This window comes from Bidens hawaiensis, unplaced genomic scaffold (assembly GCF_021521415.1).
Source record: "Bidens hawaiensis isolate Kalapana, Puna unplaced genomic scaffold, B.hawaiensis_p1.1 tig00015830_1, whole genome shotgun sequence".
Taxonomy (NCBI): Eukaryota; Viridiplantae; Streptophyta; class Magnoliopsida; order Asterales; family Asteraceae; genus Bidens; species Bidens hawaiensis.
This window is the reverse complement of record NW_027492413.1, coordinates 229341-249021: the sequence shown is the minus strand read 5'-3', so window position 1 is coordinate 249021 and position 19681 is coordinate 229341. Positions and strand designations below refer to the sequence as shown.

General features: G+C 36.0%; 1 protein-coding gene and 1 long non-coding RNA gene across 2 annotated transcripts; both read left to right on the top strand.

Annotated features, from left to right (window-relative positions):
* Positions 1–5052: 5052 nt before the first annotated feature.
* LOC143549828 (phytolongin Phyl2.1-like) lies at positions 5053–5758 on the top strand. The gene has a single exon (XM_077040623.1). It carries the CDS (start codon positions 5210–5212, stop codon positions 5756–5758), a length of 549 nt encoding a protein of 182 aa, XP_076896738.1. The 5' UTR covers positions 5053–5209.
* A 1518-nt stretch (positions 5759–7276) lies between these two features.
* On the top strand, positions 7277–9929 carry LOC143549827 (uncharacterized). Its single transcript, XR_013138207.1, has 3 exons — positions 7277–7432; positions 9502–9719; positions 9771–9929. It is a non-coding gene; the product is annotated as an uncharacterized LOC143549827 (long non-coding RNA).
* The last annotated feature ends 9752 nt before the right edge of the window (positions 9930–19681 follow it).

The following is a 19681-nucleotide window of genomic DNA, read 5'->3' as shown; positions in this document are numbered from 1 at the left end:
GGCCACCGGGTTTGAGGCCTTACAGGTAAACTGAAATGTATATCTTACAATTTCTAAGCTAAGTAGTGGTAAACTGAAATGACAATAAGCATTCGCAATCTAAATATTTTATAAGTACACGGACGCACTTAAAAACACAAGAAACTAAAATCAAATTAACCTACACATATTTAATAAACATCAGCAACAAAACGACATGCCTATAATATTAACCTACATCATATCAGCTTAACCTACACAGTCTAAAGCACAACAACTTCATATCAGACTAACCACCCAAAAGCTGATTTCACGGTGAATGTAAATATAAATTAATCTGCTGACATATAAAACATATCAAGAAACACACCATGTGTACATCTAGATGAACCTACACGGACATAATCAATTACCTGCACAATAATGAAAGACATGTTAGGAAAACAACAAAATAAAATCCAAATAAACCAACACATACGTAATACAGATCAATAACACAAGAAAATGCTTAACAATTTAACCGGCACAATCAACACCACAACATCTCCATATCAAGTTAACCTACACAAACTACTAACAACCTCTCAAAATATAAACCAAATCATTACCAGTTACAACATACAATTGTACAAAACCAATTGGTTACAAAACCCAAAAACAAATAATGAGAAAAAAGGATTGATTGAAACAAATTATAAATAATAATTTGAAAAATTGAATTGAACAAAAATAACCTTCACATAATGATTGTGATTGGTTGGTTATCCATCGCCTTTTGTTTACCAATATAAGAATGTGTTGATATATTGATGTTGTGTAGAAAGTTAAAGCCAATTGTTTTATGTTTTTATAATGAAAACAATCGTTGTAGTTGAAGAACATTTATAATTATTTTTGGATTAGATTCTTAACAAAAAAACCGACTAATAAATGGTGATATTGATGTAATATAATGTCAAATAAGAAATGAGTTAACAATGGATCAATAAAATTAATAGTTAATCATATTATGTTATAAGAATATGTATCAATTACAATTATTGATGGTTCAAAACTGATATTAATAATAACGATAACATAACCTAGTTATAGAATTAATCCAATTCGGAATAATTAAGGAGGTGGAGGATAACTGAAGATCGCAATTGCTGATTGAGATTATTCCTTCGATCATTTATTCATCAAACATCTTTTCTGAACTCTGAAAAATATATGTGATTGCCTTGAATTTATGATTGAACGTTGAAATATTCTATAGAATCAAATTGAGAATAACTGAAGATCGCAATATTTTAATGTGGATTCAATTGAAAAAAAATCGATTTTATGATACTATGAATTAACCTAAATGTAGGGATAATGGAATAGCATATATAAATTTCAAATAATATCATAATATAAAAAAATTTAATTAAACAAATAAATTAATCCTGCAACAAAAAATAAAAACTTTCTATATAAATAACTTACGGGATTTTACCTTCCTACACCTTCATTTAAATAAAAATAAAAAAGAATATGAAATTTCTTATTGGTTGAAGCAACTTCTCTCATTTCTTGCAATAATTTGATTTCTTTCTTCCCCATACCATCATCATCAACCGGCAGGCAATGGCGGATCTAGAATCAAATGTCAGTGATAACGTTCAAAAAAATAATTTAACCGTATTTCATACAATGTAAACTAAACAAAAATAGAAACAAGATGATATATAAATCTAAAAACACGGCTGCATATTCTCTATTCGGTTTTTAAAATCTTGAAATCGAGTCATTACATCCTCTTCTTTAGCTTTATCAAGAGTTTCCTTTTCGACCACACAAATTAAAGCATTGTTCAAATATTCATCACTGATTCGATTGCGCAAATCCGTCTTGATAAGCTATTTTAGAAAAACATCTTTCAACGGTTGCGATTGCAACCGGTAGAACCAACGCTAGCTTCAATATACGATAAGCCAAAGGGAAAGTGGTGTGTTTTTCAGTTCCACCATTAACGAGCAAGGTCACACATTCCACCCAGTGTTGCAAATTTATCATCTTCATTAAAAGTGTGATAAAAGGTCGTAATATCACCCGAAATACACCATATTTCTTCATTACTAATGACATTCAGATATATATTAGAAAATGCCACTATCTTCGATATGTCAAACTTAGAAAATGAATCACAAGATTTAAACCGGACATATTTTCTATCAAACTAGTTGAGACCTTAATAAATGTAATTCCATGTTCTTGAATTTGCATATCCAAACGTTATTAAAAACTTCAACCTCAAAATGATGTCAATTAGTAATTAAATTTTTTCAGTTTCGTTGATTACCATAGCCATCCGTCATATCTAACATATTATTTTTTTTCACAAAAAGATTTCACTCTAGCCAAGATCTCGTCAATCTCATTTTGTCTTATTCAATGCTCGGTTTGTCTCACTTATGAGCTTAGACGCTTCTAACAAGTGATTTTTTTGAAGATATTTTAATAGAGCACTTGTGAGGCCTAAAATATCGCCCAACAAGTGTATATATATTATTTTAAGTGTAATATATATTATTTTAAAGGTTGATGAGATTTGTTGGTTTCGGCTTTACACCTTTGTTTGGGCTTTAGTAGGGTCGAATTTGTCAATTGGTTGGGCTTAAAACGTATAGGGGTAACGTTATTTTTTTCATGGGTAACAAAACACGAAAACCAACCTAAAATTTTTTTTTTAAACTACCGACGAGAAGTTGAGGGATAGAGGAGGCTACCCTTCATATGAAGGTACATCCGCCACTACCGTCAGGGGCGAACCGATTGGTGTCTGAAGGTGGGCAGTTGCCCACCTTAATGCCCATCTTAAGTTTTTTTTATTATTACTTTTATATATATGAGAAAATCCGAACGCCCCATTTGAGTTGAACTTTCGAAACCTATCACTAAGAAGATGACCTCTTATTTTGATAAACTTTTGGAAATCTGGCTATTTTCTACTATTGCGGTGAATTGACTGTTACAAACCTAATTGACTGTTACAAACCTCTAAAGAACGAAGAAGATGACATAATAATTTAATATATAAATGTAGAGTAGGTTTATTTTTTTTATTTTTTTTTGTTTTACAAGTGCAGTGAAAAATGTGTTCCAAAGCATAAAGATTGAGTGACACATGCACAACCACTTTTTCTTACTTTACCTTGTGGATTATCAACAACTTAAATTTTTAGTCAATGTAATATATATATAATGATAATAATAAAAAAGGAAGGTTTGTGTTTGAATTAATATTTAAAGTTTATTTTCTTTGTGATTTGATTTTCTTACTTTGGGATCTTGTTTATTTATTAATGGTAGATTGTTAAAAATTATAATTGTACGCTAGTGAATTGTATATATGTGTCGTTAATTTACCCAACTTTATTTATATTTCCTAATAAACAACCAAACAAGTAATCACGTGACATCTTTTTAGAGCTTTAAATAAATTAATTTATCTCTTGGGCCAATGTTAATTATGAATATATGTAATAATGTAATTATTGATTTGAATGAGAATCATGGAAAATTATTAAAAGTTTAATGATTCAATTTAATGTAAAATATGCATTATGAGTTACACAATGGAATGATTCCTCAATAGTAAAGTCGGAGAATCATCTTCTAAAACTCCTCATTAACCCGATTGGACCAGACCGAAAAGAAATTATTATGCTACGATAACCAAACGTCCTTTAAAAAATCCCGTCCCCCATAAACAAATTTTCTAGATCCGCCACTATCAACCGGCCACCATCGGCAAATTACCCACCACAAGCTACTACCCCCGAGAGGAGTTGCCATGCTTGTAGAGTGACTTCGACTGGTTTTAGAACATCGATGGTGGACATCGAGGGGTGGAAAATTTGTTAGTGTTTTTTGCAACGGGGCTTTGGGGAGAAGGAGAAATCGGAGGTCCAAACCATCGTACTACCTGCAAAACTGTCTCTCCAAACGCGCTACTCGCCGTCGCCAGGCGCTGTTCAGGTGGTGCAGTGGATATCGATTTTCTTGTGGAGGTTGGTTTTCCGATGATATAATGGTGGTTGGAGGTCGGGTTTTTTGGTGGTGTGGTTGTGGTGTCGCCTGGTTGTTGACGACGGTTTAGGCAAGAAACCGTTTACATGTAAATTTTCATTTTCTACCCATGACTTAGAGAAAAAAACCGCTTGGCCCCTAAACTCTAAAATAAATAAATTCAAAAAAAAAATACCAAAGCATCCCTCATTTAACGATAGAAAATAGATGGAGGTAGGGCTGCCACTTTTATCCGAAACCCAACCCCGAAAAAACACGTACCCGGACCCGAACCCGAACTAACCCGACCCGAAAAACCCAAACTCGAGAAAAGACTAACCCGAACCCGAACCGAAGTAAATCGGGTTGGTTCTCGGGTTTAATTTATAAGTTCCGGGTCAACCCAAATAACCTGAATAAACTTTTTGTTTTGAAATTAAATATATTTTCAGGTATAATAGGCTTAGTCTTAGCCACCAACGTTATCAATCGGCTGTTGTCATTACAAGTATTATAAATCCACTATTTATTGTTAATTTATGTTTTCAGTTTATTACTAATAGCAACCGCAATCGAAAAATCAAATCACGCCAGATAGAAAACGATTATGGTACTAGTTAGTTTTACTCTTCTAATGGATTGTTTTATCAACTTAGGTTGGTTATTATTTGATTATTTGCTTACGAGTTAAGAATAATATGTTGTTTTAATTTTAACATTTTATTTTGTTAAATTTTTTGTTTTTTAGGATACTCAAAACCCGATTAACCCGAACCCGTAAACCCATGAGAGATTTGGGTTGGGTTTCGGGTCAAGATTTAAAACTTTGAAACCCGAAGAACCCGACTTGAAAAACCCGAAACCCGAAGAACACCCCTAGATGGAGGTATTGATTTGGACGATATTGGCAATAATTGAGAAACCTCAGTGGTCCAGTTGACTAAAGACTTAAAAATAAGCAAACCTCAAGGACAATTTTAGCACTTTACGCTTTCAAATAATAATAATAATAATAATAATAATAATAATATGCCATCTTCAACCTGCAAACATTTATGACGTGAATTTGTGGGAAAGAATCGATCTTTCTCCTTTATCTTTTTGGCAAACCCAAGTCCGAAGGTAAAGCATAATCATACATATATAGATGTAGCAATCAGTTGCTCATCTATATGTGATTATCAAGATTTGAAAAATGAGTTGGAGCCATAATTTAATCTTCTACGTCTGCATGGCAAAAGGCACTACAATCCTTGCTGAATTCAACTCGAACACCCGAGATCTTAGCGATTTACCTAAAAGATGTCTACAGAGAACACCAGCCTTCCACTCCATGTTCTCACACACTGTCCATGGGCACACATACATGTTCTTCAACGACGATCCTTTCGTGTATTTTGGAATATTCGATGAATCCCTCGAAAAACACAAGTGTCTGTTGCTTCTGAAGAACGTAAAAGATATCTTTACAGGCACGATGAATCTGAACTCCCATTGTTTCCAAGGAGAATTCAGTCATGTGTTTCGCCAACTCGTGGCTTCAAAATCGGAACTGAGTTCTAAAGACGGACCGGAGGAGGACAAGTCTGAATGTCGTTTTCCAGACGACGACGTTTCTGGTGGGACTAGGCACGTTTGGGATAACCAAGTGACGGTGGTGTTATCCTTGGATTTGGTCGTTTGTGCAAGTTTGTTTGCAATATGGCTTTGGGTTTGCGACGGTTTTCAATGCGTTGCTAATTGAATCCAGGTGTATATTGGTTATGTTCTTTTATCGGTTACCAATAAAACTTTATTTGATTCAAATTAGGTTTTCAATAAAATTTATGCGGGAAAAAGTAAAACACTTATGCGAAAACCATAAAAACGAACACTGGTATCCGTTCAGTAATAGCGATGCAAGTACTGATGTTGTTTGGTTATAATTAGCTTGGTTTGTCACGATACCACTGTTAGTACCGAGAAATAAATTTATGCGCAAGTTAGAAAATCATAAATTGAATACCTATACGGTAGCGGTATCGACGGCTTATAGATTACAATACCGAAAAAATACTCTACTTCTAATAAGACTCGGTTTCTAACAATATTTCTACCAGAATGCCAAGAAAAGAAATATAAACAAATCTACTCATTTCGTTTTTAATAAAAAAGTTAAAGAAATTTATTAAAGAAAAGTCAAATTATTAATTAGTTAATATATAAATTAAATACCCACATTTTATTTATAGTATATGTGGTGAAAATAAAATTAAACAAAAACTAAACATAACTTAGTTTGTGAATAGTCATGTTTTGATGAATGGTTTGGTAGATGTTACTATGCATCCAATCTTGTGGGTTTGTTGATTGGAGCTATGCCTTCTAAGACGCGGGGTGGGTTGAGTTGGGTGTCGAATCACACTTGTTTCATGTCAGAATGGATTTAAGTGAAAATGAGTTTGCATCATGACATGCCTATTTAAAAGTGTACTTTTGCTTCGGTTTAAAATTGATCAGCATAAATTAGCTTGGCTTGAAAAAATTGTTTTTTTTAAAGATTGGCCAAAGCATGTGGATTTATGTAAAGAAAACTTGGCATCTTAATTTTTAAACTAAAACAAAGCTAGAAAGATGAAGTACTTTGTACTTATCGATGGAGGGTAATAGTAAAATTGGCATCCTGATTATGTAAGGTCGATGACATATGGATTATGGACAAAACTCGTCGACACTAAGATATAACCATTGTTAAAGTTTTGAAGGAAAAGAATTATACAAGTGTCTTGGATAGAAGAAAGATGAGTTTTAAAGAAAAAACTAGTATTTAGACCCGCCATAACTCGGCGGGTGGCGGCTATGTGACAAAAGAAGCCTGTGACAAAAGAAACAAACTTATAAACGTTTAAAATGTTAACGCTAGTCAAAACATAAATTAAAAGAATAGTAAATATACAAAGAAACCATAAGAACAATTTGTATAACCATCCAAAGTACATAATAAGCAAATCCAGCTGTACTTCCAAAGAGAAGCAATTCAACGTTAATAAAATGCCAATACAAAGCCTTTCAACTCTTAAAACCTACAAAATGGATATACACAAAATTAGTCTGAACAAAACACCTACTGTTATTCAAAACAAAAACAGATGGATATTAAAGTAAAGAAGAAAAGGACGCATAAAAAACAGGTGGATAATAAATTAAAGAAGAAAAGGAGACACAAAATCAAAAGGTAAAAGCATTAGAGCATCCACAACAGCAAACTTATACAAACCGTCACATCAGATTTCAAATTTTTCACAAAAATACTTACTTTCTTCCATAATAACAAACATACACATACCGACACATCATTACCTACTATTTTATATTTAATCAATTTTAATTATACTTTTATAATATATTAGCTTTTATATTTGACAGAATTACAAATTTTGTCCTTTAAAATAAGACGAATTACGGTTCGTGTCCTTTTCTAAGTTTCCTTGCAGGCGGTGTACTCTAAACTTTTTTTTCCTACAAGTTTTGTCCTTTACGCTAACTGGGTAAGAAAAAGTCAGTTAAATGCCCTCACGTGAGGCGCATGTGAGGGCATTTTTGTCTTTTCGTCTGCAACTTCTTCTTCCTCTTTCTTCTTCATTTTTGTTCTTGCATATATTGTTCCTGCAACTTCTTTCATATTTACAAAACCACCTCCCCTCAACCTTGTTCCGACCATCACCACCGCAACTGCTTCTTCTCTGGCGAGCCACCATCACCATCTCCGACGATGACAGTCATTGACCATCACCGTCTCCGACTTCAGACCATCACCGCCGCAACTGCTTCTTCTCCGGCGCCCGCCACCATCACCATCTCCGACTTCAGCCCACCCCGTCTCCCACCTCCATCCTAATCTTTCTTTCTGTTTGGATGGACGCCAAACCTTTCGTCTTTCTCAATTTCCAAAACCCTAATTTTATCACTCGATCTCGTTAAATCATCATCATCGTCATGTTCTCCTGGAACTTTGCTAAATCGGCTGAGGCTGTGTTCTCACGGTTAGCCGTGAAGAAGATTTGCAAGTTCTTATTGAAGAAGAAATTAGGGCAATTCATTCTCGGTGATATTGATCTCGATCACCTTGATGTTCAACTTACTAACGGCACCATTCAGCTCTCTGATTTGGCCATTAATGTTAATTTTATTAATCACAAGGTTTGTCTTTCGAATTGTGTTTTCGTATTGTTAATTTAGGGTTTCGTAAGTTAAGTTAAGTTTAGAATCTGATTGTGATATGAAATTGATGTCATTTGTTGAGGTAATTTAGGTTATGAACTTTAGTTTTGAATAAATTGGTAATAGTTAAACAATAGAGTTTGATTGTGTCATGAAATTGACCTAATCTGTTATGATAGTTAGGTTATGATTATGAACTTTAATTTTGAATGTAAAGTAGTTTTTAAATTGATGATAGTTATAGAGTTTAGAGTATGAAGCATTTGATGCATTTACAATTGTGTTTTCAGTTTGGTGGATCATCTATTTTGGTTGTGAAAGAAGGATCTATTGGAGCCCTAACTGTTAAGCTTCCATGGAAGAATAGAAATTGTGAGATTGAGTTGGATGAACTTGAGATTGTAGTCGGTCCGGGCCAGAAAAGAGATTCACATATCGTGAATGAAGCCTCTACGTCAGGTCAAGATGAGTTTGTGACACCTGGACATGAAGCGGTTAACAGTAGTATTGCAACTAGTACTGTTGATCTTCATGAAGGTGTTAAAACTATTGCTAAAATGGTTAAATGGTTGCTTACAAGCTTTCATGTCAAAGTTAGAAAACTAATCGTTGCTCTAGATCTGCCAGAAGAACCGGATGGAAAACGGTGTTCAACAACTTTGGTTTTGAGGTTTGGTGAGGTGGAATGCGGGACCGGGATTTCTGATGATGTTGACTCGAAAAGTCAGCAGACGGTTGACGGGTTTCTCGGGTTAAGTCGGCTTACAAACTTTGTGAAATTCGATGCGGGGACACTTGAGTTTATTCGACCGGACGGTAATGCAAGGAGGCCTGTCATTACAGGGCAAAAAGGTGGAGTTTCAGGGACGATAGGGATCGTTTGCGTTTGTGAACGGAAAGTGTGGTGGCGGTTTGTGAGATGGAGAGGAGGTGGTGGTGGTGGGTTGAATGGAATCTGCAACGAGGTGGCCGGAATTTATGGTGGTGGTGGTGGCTTAGAGAGAAAGAAGAGAGAAAGAAAAGAAAATATATATAATACATTCCCCTATTAAAATTACAATTATGCCCATCACATGTCTGGCACATGTCATACTTAACTGACTTTTTCTAACCCAGTTAGCGTAAAGGACAAAACTTGTAGGAAAAAAAAGTTTAAAGTACACCGCCTGCAAGGAAACTTAGAAAAGGACACGAACCGTAATTCGTCTTATTTTAAAGGACAAAATTTGTAATTCTGTCTTTATATTTAATCACTTATTAATAATACTAACGTTACCCACACCTCAGCCACACAACCCACACTCCTCTCACTTTCTTCATCCCCTCCGAAGTAAACACAACCACCCATCACCTCTCGCAGGAGATTGAAGTTGATCGACTCAAACGACAAACAAAAAACGGTCTCCTTATAAATCAAATCGTAGTGGAGGCTCCAATTGAAGATAAACTCTCTAAAACTTCAAATCGGTTAGATCTGAAAACTCTTCATGTTGAATTAGATTTTGGTGAGGTTGTGGATTAATTGATTGTACGTATAAAGGGACCCACATATGCAGGTCCGTGTTACGTTTGCAGAAACAAACTTGTTCAGCGAACTTGGGCGCCACAACGGTGATGTCCGCCGGATTTAAGTCCGTCCCTTGCCACTTGTATTCAGACCTCGGGAAATCCACCCCGTTGTGGATGCTCTTATTGAACAACTAAATTTTAGTATTTTAATATATGAGTTGTAGGTGATTCTCTTTTTATTGTGGTAATATATAAAAATAGATAATAAAAAATTGATGTCATAAGATAAAGAAATTACCTTTTGTTAGATTGGGATTTATTAATGTGACATTAGTTATAAAACGAGTTATATCTTATTTATTACGTAGCGAGTAAACTATTAACCGGTTATTTAATAGCGAGTATTTTTATTTTTTTTATTAATACGTATAAAGGGACCCACATATGCAGGTCCGTGTTACGTTTGCATAAACAAACTTGTTCAGTGAACTTGGGCGCCACAACGGTGATGTCCGCCGGATTTACGTCCGTCCCTTGCCACTTGTATTCAGACCTCGGGAAATCCACCCCGTTGTGGATGCTCTTATTGAACAACTTAATTTTAGTATTTTAATATATGAGTTGTAGGTGATTCTCTTTTTATTGTGGTAATATATAAAAATAGATAATAAAAAATTGATGTCATAAGATAAAGAAATTACCTTTTGTTAGATTGGGATTTATTAATGTGACATTAGTTATAAAACGAGTTATATCTTATTTATTACGTAGCGAGTAAACTATTAACCGGTTATTTCATAGCGAGTAAACAGTTGGAAAAATTTAGAAAATGAGAATGGAAATTAATTATTGTAATCTATATCTATATCTATATTACTTATAAAACATTTTAGATGGACAAGATGGTAATTTCACCCTCCCAACTCTTTCTCTCTCCGAGACGCCGCTAATTTTAATGCTCAATTAAATCTCCGGCAATGTCTCTGACGTAATGTTGATCTCCGACGCATTCAAGGCATCATCTGTTCCCCGTATCACCTTTTGCAGCGACTCTCCAGAAACCCTCCATTGAATGTATCTGCTTTCATGCCCCCCAATCAATTGCTATCAATAACGTTTGGCAATTCAAATCAATTCTGAAATCTAATAAGTTTTGCAATCAATGGAACGATTATTCAACACATGAATCATTCAATCCTACATAAATCATCGATGCTCCCACCAGTCCACCACCAGTCATTCAATCGAATAACCAGTTAGGGTTTCAATCCAAGAGATTCACGCAAAAGGTAAATCTTTTCTTCCGTGTAAATCGACTTTCATTTTGATGTGTCTACCGACATCAAAAATTGAATCTTAATTCAACATCAATATCTAATCAAAAATCGAAGTTAAAGGTTCAATTACCAGTATTGCAAGTTTAATGTTTCAGTTTTGTTACTTAAATATGATCAAGTTATTAACAAGCATTAACAAGTTTGTTACCAACCATTCCACAACATTTTCTTAAAATCCCGCAAATATCGATCTTACCGATTCATAGATAGGGTTCATCTAGAACATACTGTTGGATTTAATGGTCGGTTCGGGTCAAGTCAACGCGACCGACCCGAATATGACCCGGTATGAGTTACACTGGGGGGTAACAAAATATAAACCCACTTAAATGTTAATTGGGCCCGACACAAAAGATTAGATGGACCGGATGATGGTTAAATGCTTTGTTTGGTTAATTGGGCTCAAGCCCAATTGGTTTAATATGATTAAACCCTAATAATACTACTATATATAGAATATGATAATATTATTACACCTTAACACAACAAACCATCTTAAACATTTCCGGCAGCCGACACCTCCTCCACCGGACGCCTGGCCACCTACAACTTGCCACCACAGCCGTCCCTTGGTCACCACAACCACCACCGCCGTCCTGTACGAGCCGCTGGTGTCACTGTAGCTTCAGCCGCAAGCTGCAGCCACTTTTCCGGCGACCTTTGTGCAATTCCGGCGAACCACGTTTTTCCGGCGAACCCTATTCTCCGGTGATCCCTTGGTTCCAGCTGTCATACAAGTTGTTTGCTGATTTGTAACTGTTCTGCTACTACTTAGCTATTGTCCACCGTAGCCGGAGTTTCCACCGCCGCCGCCGCCGCCACTGCCGGAGATCCAGTAGCTGTTGTGTCACCATCTAGCTAGTTCGTTAACCTCTCGGTGTCTTCCCGGTTTCGATAACCGAGGTATAAAAAGCTTAAACTATTATCTATGGTTTGTTTATTTATATCGTACTCGTATATAGTTGTAACCGGATCTAGGTTTTGGGTTTCGGTTTTTGGTTCGCTTAATCGTTTATTTATCCGTTGCATTTTTAGTTCGTTTATATACATATATATATATATATATATTAATATTGATTAATATCTATGAAACAAAATTATTAACTAAAACGGGTTTAAAATCTTTGACCGTTTTCTTTAATGGAACCACCGTTGAAACACAACAGTGTTATCAGAGCCGCGGTTACAACGTACGAGTCGATCCCGATTCGCTTAAACCGGATCTACATCATAAAATTTAAATCGTTTAATGTTTTGATCTAGATTTATTTTCGGGTGATTTTGATTTGGTCAAAATTTTTGTTTATTTTATTTGACCAAGTTAAAATGACCCGAAATGTTTTTTATTTTGAACGTGTAAATCCGGCCCGACCTATATGTTTGTTTGGTTGTGTTTGGTTGTTGAGCTTGTTTTTGGCCATATGGATGGTTCAAAAGTTGTAAACGGTTATTATTTATTTTTCGGTTTTCTTTTGGCTATAAAGATGGTTCAAATTTGTAATAGGGCAAATTATTGTTAGTTTATAAATTTGTAATTAAGAAGACGCGAAGATAACCGAGGACGAGCTCAAGGATTTCTTGGAGTTAGTGGGAGTTCGGGCAAGATGACGGGATGCACGAAGAAGTCCATCCTTGTGGTTGTTTTATGTTGTGAACCCCTTGACCCGATCGGTCTCCCTAATTGGCTCTAGCGAGACCGATCACCTTTTGGCCATAAGGATTTACATATTGTTATTTGTTATTGTGGTTGCTTGGATTGTTTATAATAGGATTATAATATCACCGACCTAATACCAAATAAATTTGAAAATAAACATTTTATTAACCAATTATGTTTTGCAAATTAAAAGCGTTTTGATTTCCAAAACTAATAACTTAATATATTTCTATTAACTTAAAATTGGTTAGTCTATCGCGACAAACTTAGTTTTTAATAGGTTATTTAAAACAGTAAAATTTGACTTAATAGGTTAGTCGTAAGTGTCCTGAGAGATGAAAGGGTTCATCATATCGTCCCGATAATAAATACAGTAAAATTTGACTTTTACTCTATTTGGTAATTTTTAAAATTAATCCCAATTTAAAACCAATAGTTTATGCCAATCCTACTACATGTCACACTTGAGGCATACTGCGAAATTTCAAGTGTTTGGATCTACAACACCGCACTTGTTTTCTAGCCTATCCCATGAAGGTGAAAGCGTTTCGTTGACACATCCGGCCCTTTCACACGTCACTATACTAGGACAACTATTACTTTACTCTCCTGTTACGTGCTAAAGCTATCTGGAGACTTAAAGTGGGCAAAGATGAGGCTAAACGTATCTATACAGACAATCGTTGTCTCTATAGGCCTCATAACCGAGAGTTGTGCTCTATTCACAATTGGCAATCGTTGTCAGTCTGCCTAACCACTTATTGATGTTGTGTGCTACAGCTGCCTTTAATAACTGGAAGCCGGATTCTCATGCTCCTATTTCATTAATGTTATTGGGTCATTAATAATGGGACTACAACGTCGAAAATACTAATTAAATTTACTTTTGCTTAATTAATCAGATGTCGTCAAACGAAAACTCACCCTACGCCCTTAAGACTATCCTTGAGAAGGATAAACTGAACGGTACCAACTTCATCGAATGGCACCAAAACTTGAGACTTGTTCTCACCATGGAAAAGCGCCTGTATGTTCTCGATGGACCTGTTCCAACCAAGCCTGAAAACAACACAGCCGCTGCTCGAAAAGTTCTTGAGAAGCATAAGGATGACTCGGCTGATGTCTCCTGCATTATGCTAGCCACCATGACTTCTAAGCTTGCTAAAGCTTGGAAGACGTTGGTGCCTATGAGATGCTTGAGCAACTCAAGGGCATGTTCTAGAAACAAGCCCGTCAAGAACGTTTCGACACCATGAAACAACTCATTAGTTGCAAGATGGCAGAAGGGTCTCCCGTCAGTGCACATGTTCTTAAGATGAAGGGGCACATCGATCAACTTAAGAATCTTGATTATCCCCTTCCCGATGAGATGGCAGCTGATTTCATACTCAACTCTATCCCCAACTCATATGACCAGTTCGTAATGAATTTCAACATGAATGGTTGGGTGAAGACAGTGCCGGAGCTTCACAACATGCTCAAGACGGCTGAGATGAACATTCCTTCTAGGACCAACCAAGTTCTAATGATCCGATCTGCTGGTGTCAAGAAGCTTAATCCCAAGAACCGGGGTTATAAGGGTAAAGGCAAGAAGAATGTTACCATTGCTGCCCATCGTGCCACCAATGCTAACAAAGGGGTTCCAAAGATACCACTGCCGCCCCCTGAGGAGCGCAAGTGCTACCGATGCAACCAAATGAGACACTGGATGCGAAACTGTCCCGAATACCTTGCTGAGATCAAGATGAAGAGAGCCAATGGTGAAGGCTCTTCTCGAGGTATTTCCATATATGTTATTGAACTTTTCACTGTCTCTAGCAACACATGGGTATTTGATACCAGATGTGGTTTCCACATCGTTAATGTCTTGCAGGAGCCTGAGAAGTGAGGAAACTGAATAAAGGCAACATGGAACTCATCGTTGGAGATGAGAAGAGAGTACCAGTTCTGGCAACTGGAGTATTTCATTTTACTTGTCCATCTAGCATAGTTTTTCTTTTGAATAATTATTTGTATGCTCCTGGTTGGACCATCAACATCGTTTCAGTTTCTTTACTGTTTGAACAAGGTTTTAAGTACGTGTTTTAATGGCATAGCTATTTCTACTTACTTAAATGACATCTTTTATTTCGAGGCTAAACCTTGAAATGATATATATAAGATTGATGTTCAAACTAATCATAAAGTATATAATCTTTCAAAACGTATCAGATCTGGCATCAACGATACATTTCTGGCATTGCCGACTTGGCCACATAAGCAGGGCAAGAGTTAAAGACTCCAAATTCGAAAGGATTCTTGAATCCACAGGACCGGACTCTTTTGACGATTGCGAATCTTGCTTAGCTGGAAAACTCGCCAAAACTCCTTCACTCATAAAAGTGAACGAGCAAGAGATCTGTTAGGACTCATACATACTGATGTATGTGGACCTTACAGAACCATGTCTTGAAACCATGAAAGATACTTTGTTTCTTTTATTGACGATTACAATCGATATGCTTATGTGTATCTTATGAAACACAATCGGATTTCTGTTATTCCTTTCCTTAGCTGTGCCCGACTAACTGTTTAACAATTACACGTATCAACTAACTATCACTACTCATATCGCGTTTCTAGTCTAGTTATAACCCTCAACGAACGGGGGTCCGGGGCAACGCCCCTGGAAGCGGGGACTAGGGGCGGCAGCCCCTAGCAGGGTCCAAGGGCAGAGCCCCTGGCTGGGGTTGATTCTTATCACATTTTCCATTAGAATTTTGAATCATTAATTAATTTGCTAACTTAAAAGTTCAAGGGCTTCTTTGTAATTAAATCATTCTTTTTCTAAGTCTAGGGAACATTCTGTCATTTTGTTAAACTTCTAGTTCGTTACATTGTTCTTAACGAATTGGGTTATCATCACGAACTGGTCCTTGTAACGAATTGGACCCTTTAACGAACTAGTTATTTAAACGAATTGGACCTTATAACGAACTGGTCCTTTGACGAATCGGTTCATGTAGCGAATCAATCCATGTAACGAATTGGACCTTCCAATTCGTTATCTCCTTTAACGAATGACTATAACGAATCAAGAGTAATTCGTTATCTTTTACCTTAACGAATTGAACACGAACTGAAGCTAGTTCGTTATGCTTTCTTTAACGAATTACTAGCGAATCACCTCTAGTTCGTTAACTCCCCATTAACGAACTAGGGTTAGGTCAGAGAATGTCAGAACATTCTCTGACATTCCACCTTAACGTCGTACCACTTTCCGGCGCCGCCGCTGTTAAAACGCAGTTTCACCGGAAAAACGAGTTTTTCATCGTTTTTCGCCCCGTTCGATCCAGATCTGAGCTGGGGTGATCCCTAAGCTCATCTTAGGTTCGGTTTATACCCGATTCCACCCGGATCTCGTGGCTTTAACGGTTTAACGGTGTTGGCTCATCGTTTCCTGACCATAACTAACGGGTTTAAGCTCATACAACATCATACTATCATTACCTTGGGTCGGGATCGGTTCTTCTCCTATGTTTTGTCTAGAGAGAGAATTAGAGAGAGAGAGAGAGAGAGCTTAAGTGTGTGTTTTGTGGTGTATGGAATATGTGTGAAATGAATGATTAATGGGTATTTATGACTTATATAATTATGGATCATGGGCTTAAGCCCATGGTCTTTTCCTCTTTCTTTCATACCCAAGTCCATAACCCATATCCATTTAACCCAACACTAGCCCGACTCATAATAACTCGTATTTTCATTTATTAACCGAAACAATAAAACGGGATGTTACATAAGTTATGTTCCTTAAATGAATGATGAAGTTATGTATGCGCTATATACAATAACTCGTGAGACTTTCCTAAATATAACGGTTTGGGGGTTGTGAATAAGTCTCATAATTTTGTCTAAACAAAGGGTTGAGTGTCTCAAAGTGATATTGTAATGGCTGTGAAGGATCAGAATGATGCATCTTCTGTTCACATGCTAAAGTATTGTAGTCTAAAGCATGCTAGACTAATACTTGTTAATTATTGTTCTTTATAAATTAAAGACTAATTAACGCGGAATTTGAATCACAAGAATGAATTTGTGTATAAACAAATTTAAAGAAAGTTTCATTTAATCTAAGGAAGTGACATAACTTGTGAGGATCTTAAGAAGACCTCGAACTATTTAGGTATGTTCTAGATGTGATTTATTCTAGATCTGTGATGGTTTGTTTGCAACCTTATGACAAGTTTAGCTTAAACTTTAGAAAGTGGTGGAAGCTAACACTAGGGCATGTGTTATGAACAACTGATACAAAGATGTGGTCTTGTTCAAATCATAAGTGTCGAGTTGTTTTCATAAGTAAAGTTAAACAAACTATATCAAAATTCAAGAAATTTGGGGGAAGCCATTTAAGAAACTACTCTTTATAAGTATGTAGAAATGGTAATTTATATGATTTATCAAATTTGTGTGGAAAGGAAGAACCTTTCTCTACCCCATTTGAAAGTTGGATGATGTTATCCAATAACACTTAAATGTGGAGGGTATCTTGCATTTGAACGTGGAAGGTTTACCAATAAGGATTATTATCTAAACATTTCAAACATGTGACCTCATGGAGTACACAATGGTCATAACAATCTAATCTAGTGATTAGACTCGAATGCCAAATGGTTGCTAGATGTATGATATGGCATACTAGAGGCAATATTAACTTACAAGTTAATAACACGTCATAACAACTCATCTTAATTGCTATTATCTAGTATTTACTTGACAAAGTCATAGATAAAGGTTTTGGATCCAACAACCCAAGGGTTAATGAAAGATGGAGTTGTGTAATGAGACTAAAGCCCATGAAAAAAAAGGATATATGAAGGAAAACCTAACTTAGTTGACTAGAGATCCCAAGATCTAAGTTCAACAGGACAACCTAATTATATATCTAAGGGTGGTTGATGACCGTCGTTTGAGTTAATCAAAAACCTAATTATTCTAAATAGTTAGAGCAAGTAGGGTATCGTATCACAAGGAGTATGTGGTCAGTGTATTCGTGTAAGCAACTTTAATATTATGAAGTGAATGGTTTTAGTGCTGATCACACAAGCAATTAAAGTGAGTTTATAGAACTAAGCAACGAACGAACAAGCGAGTTGTAAACAATTAATAAAGAAAATCACACCCGGGAATTCAAGTAAGCAACCAAACAGTATCTCATGCATCCTAACAGATTGATTATCAACGATTAACTGAAAACTGGTCAACCAGACAAACCTTAGACGTCAACAATTACTTTACACACGGCACTGGTTATCAAACAGTCCTTGCCAGTGTGACTCAGTTATGGGTAATTGTACGTTTTATCGTATTCAATCTAACCAACACAGTTATATGACTAATTATCTAGCAACTGGTAACAGATCGTTCAGACCAACGTAAACCTAAACCGACCGAACACACAGAAATACTAAATATCAATAATCATATATCAATCATCAATAATAAAACATAAGTATTCTTAATCACATGAGAAAAACTGTAAATGGTTACAAACTATACATCCCGGGTGCGATTCTAGGAGATTAGCCGAGCCTAGACATCATCAAATCTTCGATAAGGATGATAGGGATCATGCGGGAGGTCTTGACACGAGCTAGGATAATGGAAATCGCCTATAGGAATGCTGGAAATCGCCTTTGGTTCGTAAAAACAGAGTTAGGGTTTTTGTTTTATGAAGAATGAGATATAACCTATTTTTCCCGTATGCGCACCCGTCGCGGTACGTGATGGCTATATCACCATCTCATCGCATACCGCGACCTAAGAAAACCTCATATTTGAATTCCTCTCTTCGAGAAACCCAAAATTTATATATTATGGCTCCCGTAACTCATTTTCTAGCTCAGGATATGCTCGTTTTACTTCAAGGTCACATTTTGTCAATCCATCTTGTTCAGTTTTAGCATTGGCTTATGATTTCTCATCCATACTCTTCCCGAATCCTTGTAACACTTTCCAAGACATCAAATCATGCTTCGGTCTTCCCGAGATATCATTCCATGCTCGTACAGGTCTCGCATTTAGCATCTTTAACGATCAATTACATGAAATACAAAAGCACGTATGAAGTACTAAAGTTCTAACAATATACTCAATAAAACTACATAATTAATACACTAATATATATACAAAATACTCGACCATCACATCCCCACACTTATCTTTTGCTTGCCCTCAAGAAAAACTTTAAAGTAAACATCGACCTCCATCATAGGTATGTAGATTATCGCCATTAATACTAGTAAGGTTTAAGGTCATACCCAGTTTCCCAGACTGACACTTTCTAGATTGACATCCCACAAATAAGGTTAAATGATATTATAAAAACAATAGAGCCGCCCAGACGAATGTACTTTGTTTCCGGTTAAGGCATACTTGTTCATACCCCTCACGCTATCAACACTCCTCTAGGTTTAATATCTGGAATAGCAAAAGATGTGCCAGTATATGTCTCTTCCCTCAAATACCAAATATGAGTTACAACTTAATAAGCTTGCAGGTCAGTTTTATCTCCACCCATTACCCACCGGTTGCATAAAGACTCGGACTAGGGTTTTGCTGAGGCTTAGGTTGGGTGGGGAATAGGCATATTTAGTGACTATGGTGAATGAAACCCAGTTTACAAATACACAAACAATTAATCAAAGATAAACAGACTGCTAATTACATAACTGAATAAGAACTGGCTTTCTTTTTTACCTTTTGTTGATTTTTTATATATATAAACGAACTTCAACGAACTACAGAATACATAACTGAATATAAACATACATCCTTTTTTTTGTCTTTTTTTTTCATTTTTTTTACCAATAGATAATACACTAAAGCAAATAATTATACAACTCTGACAGACACATATTTACAACTAAACCGAGACATACGTACATTGTGTACTATGCTCAACAACTGACTATATACAACTTGA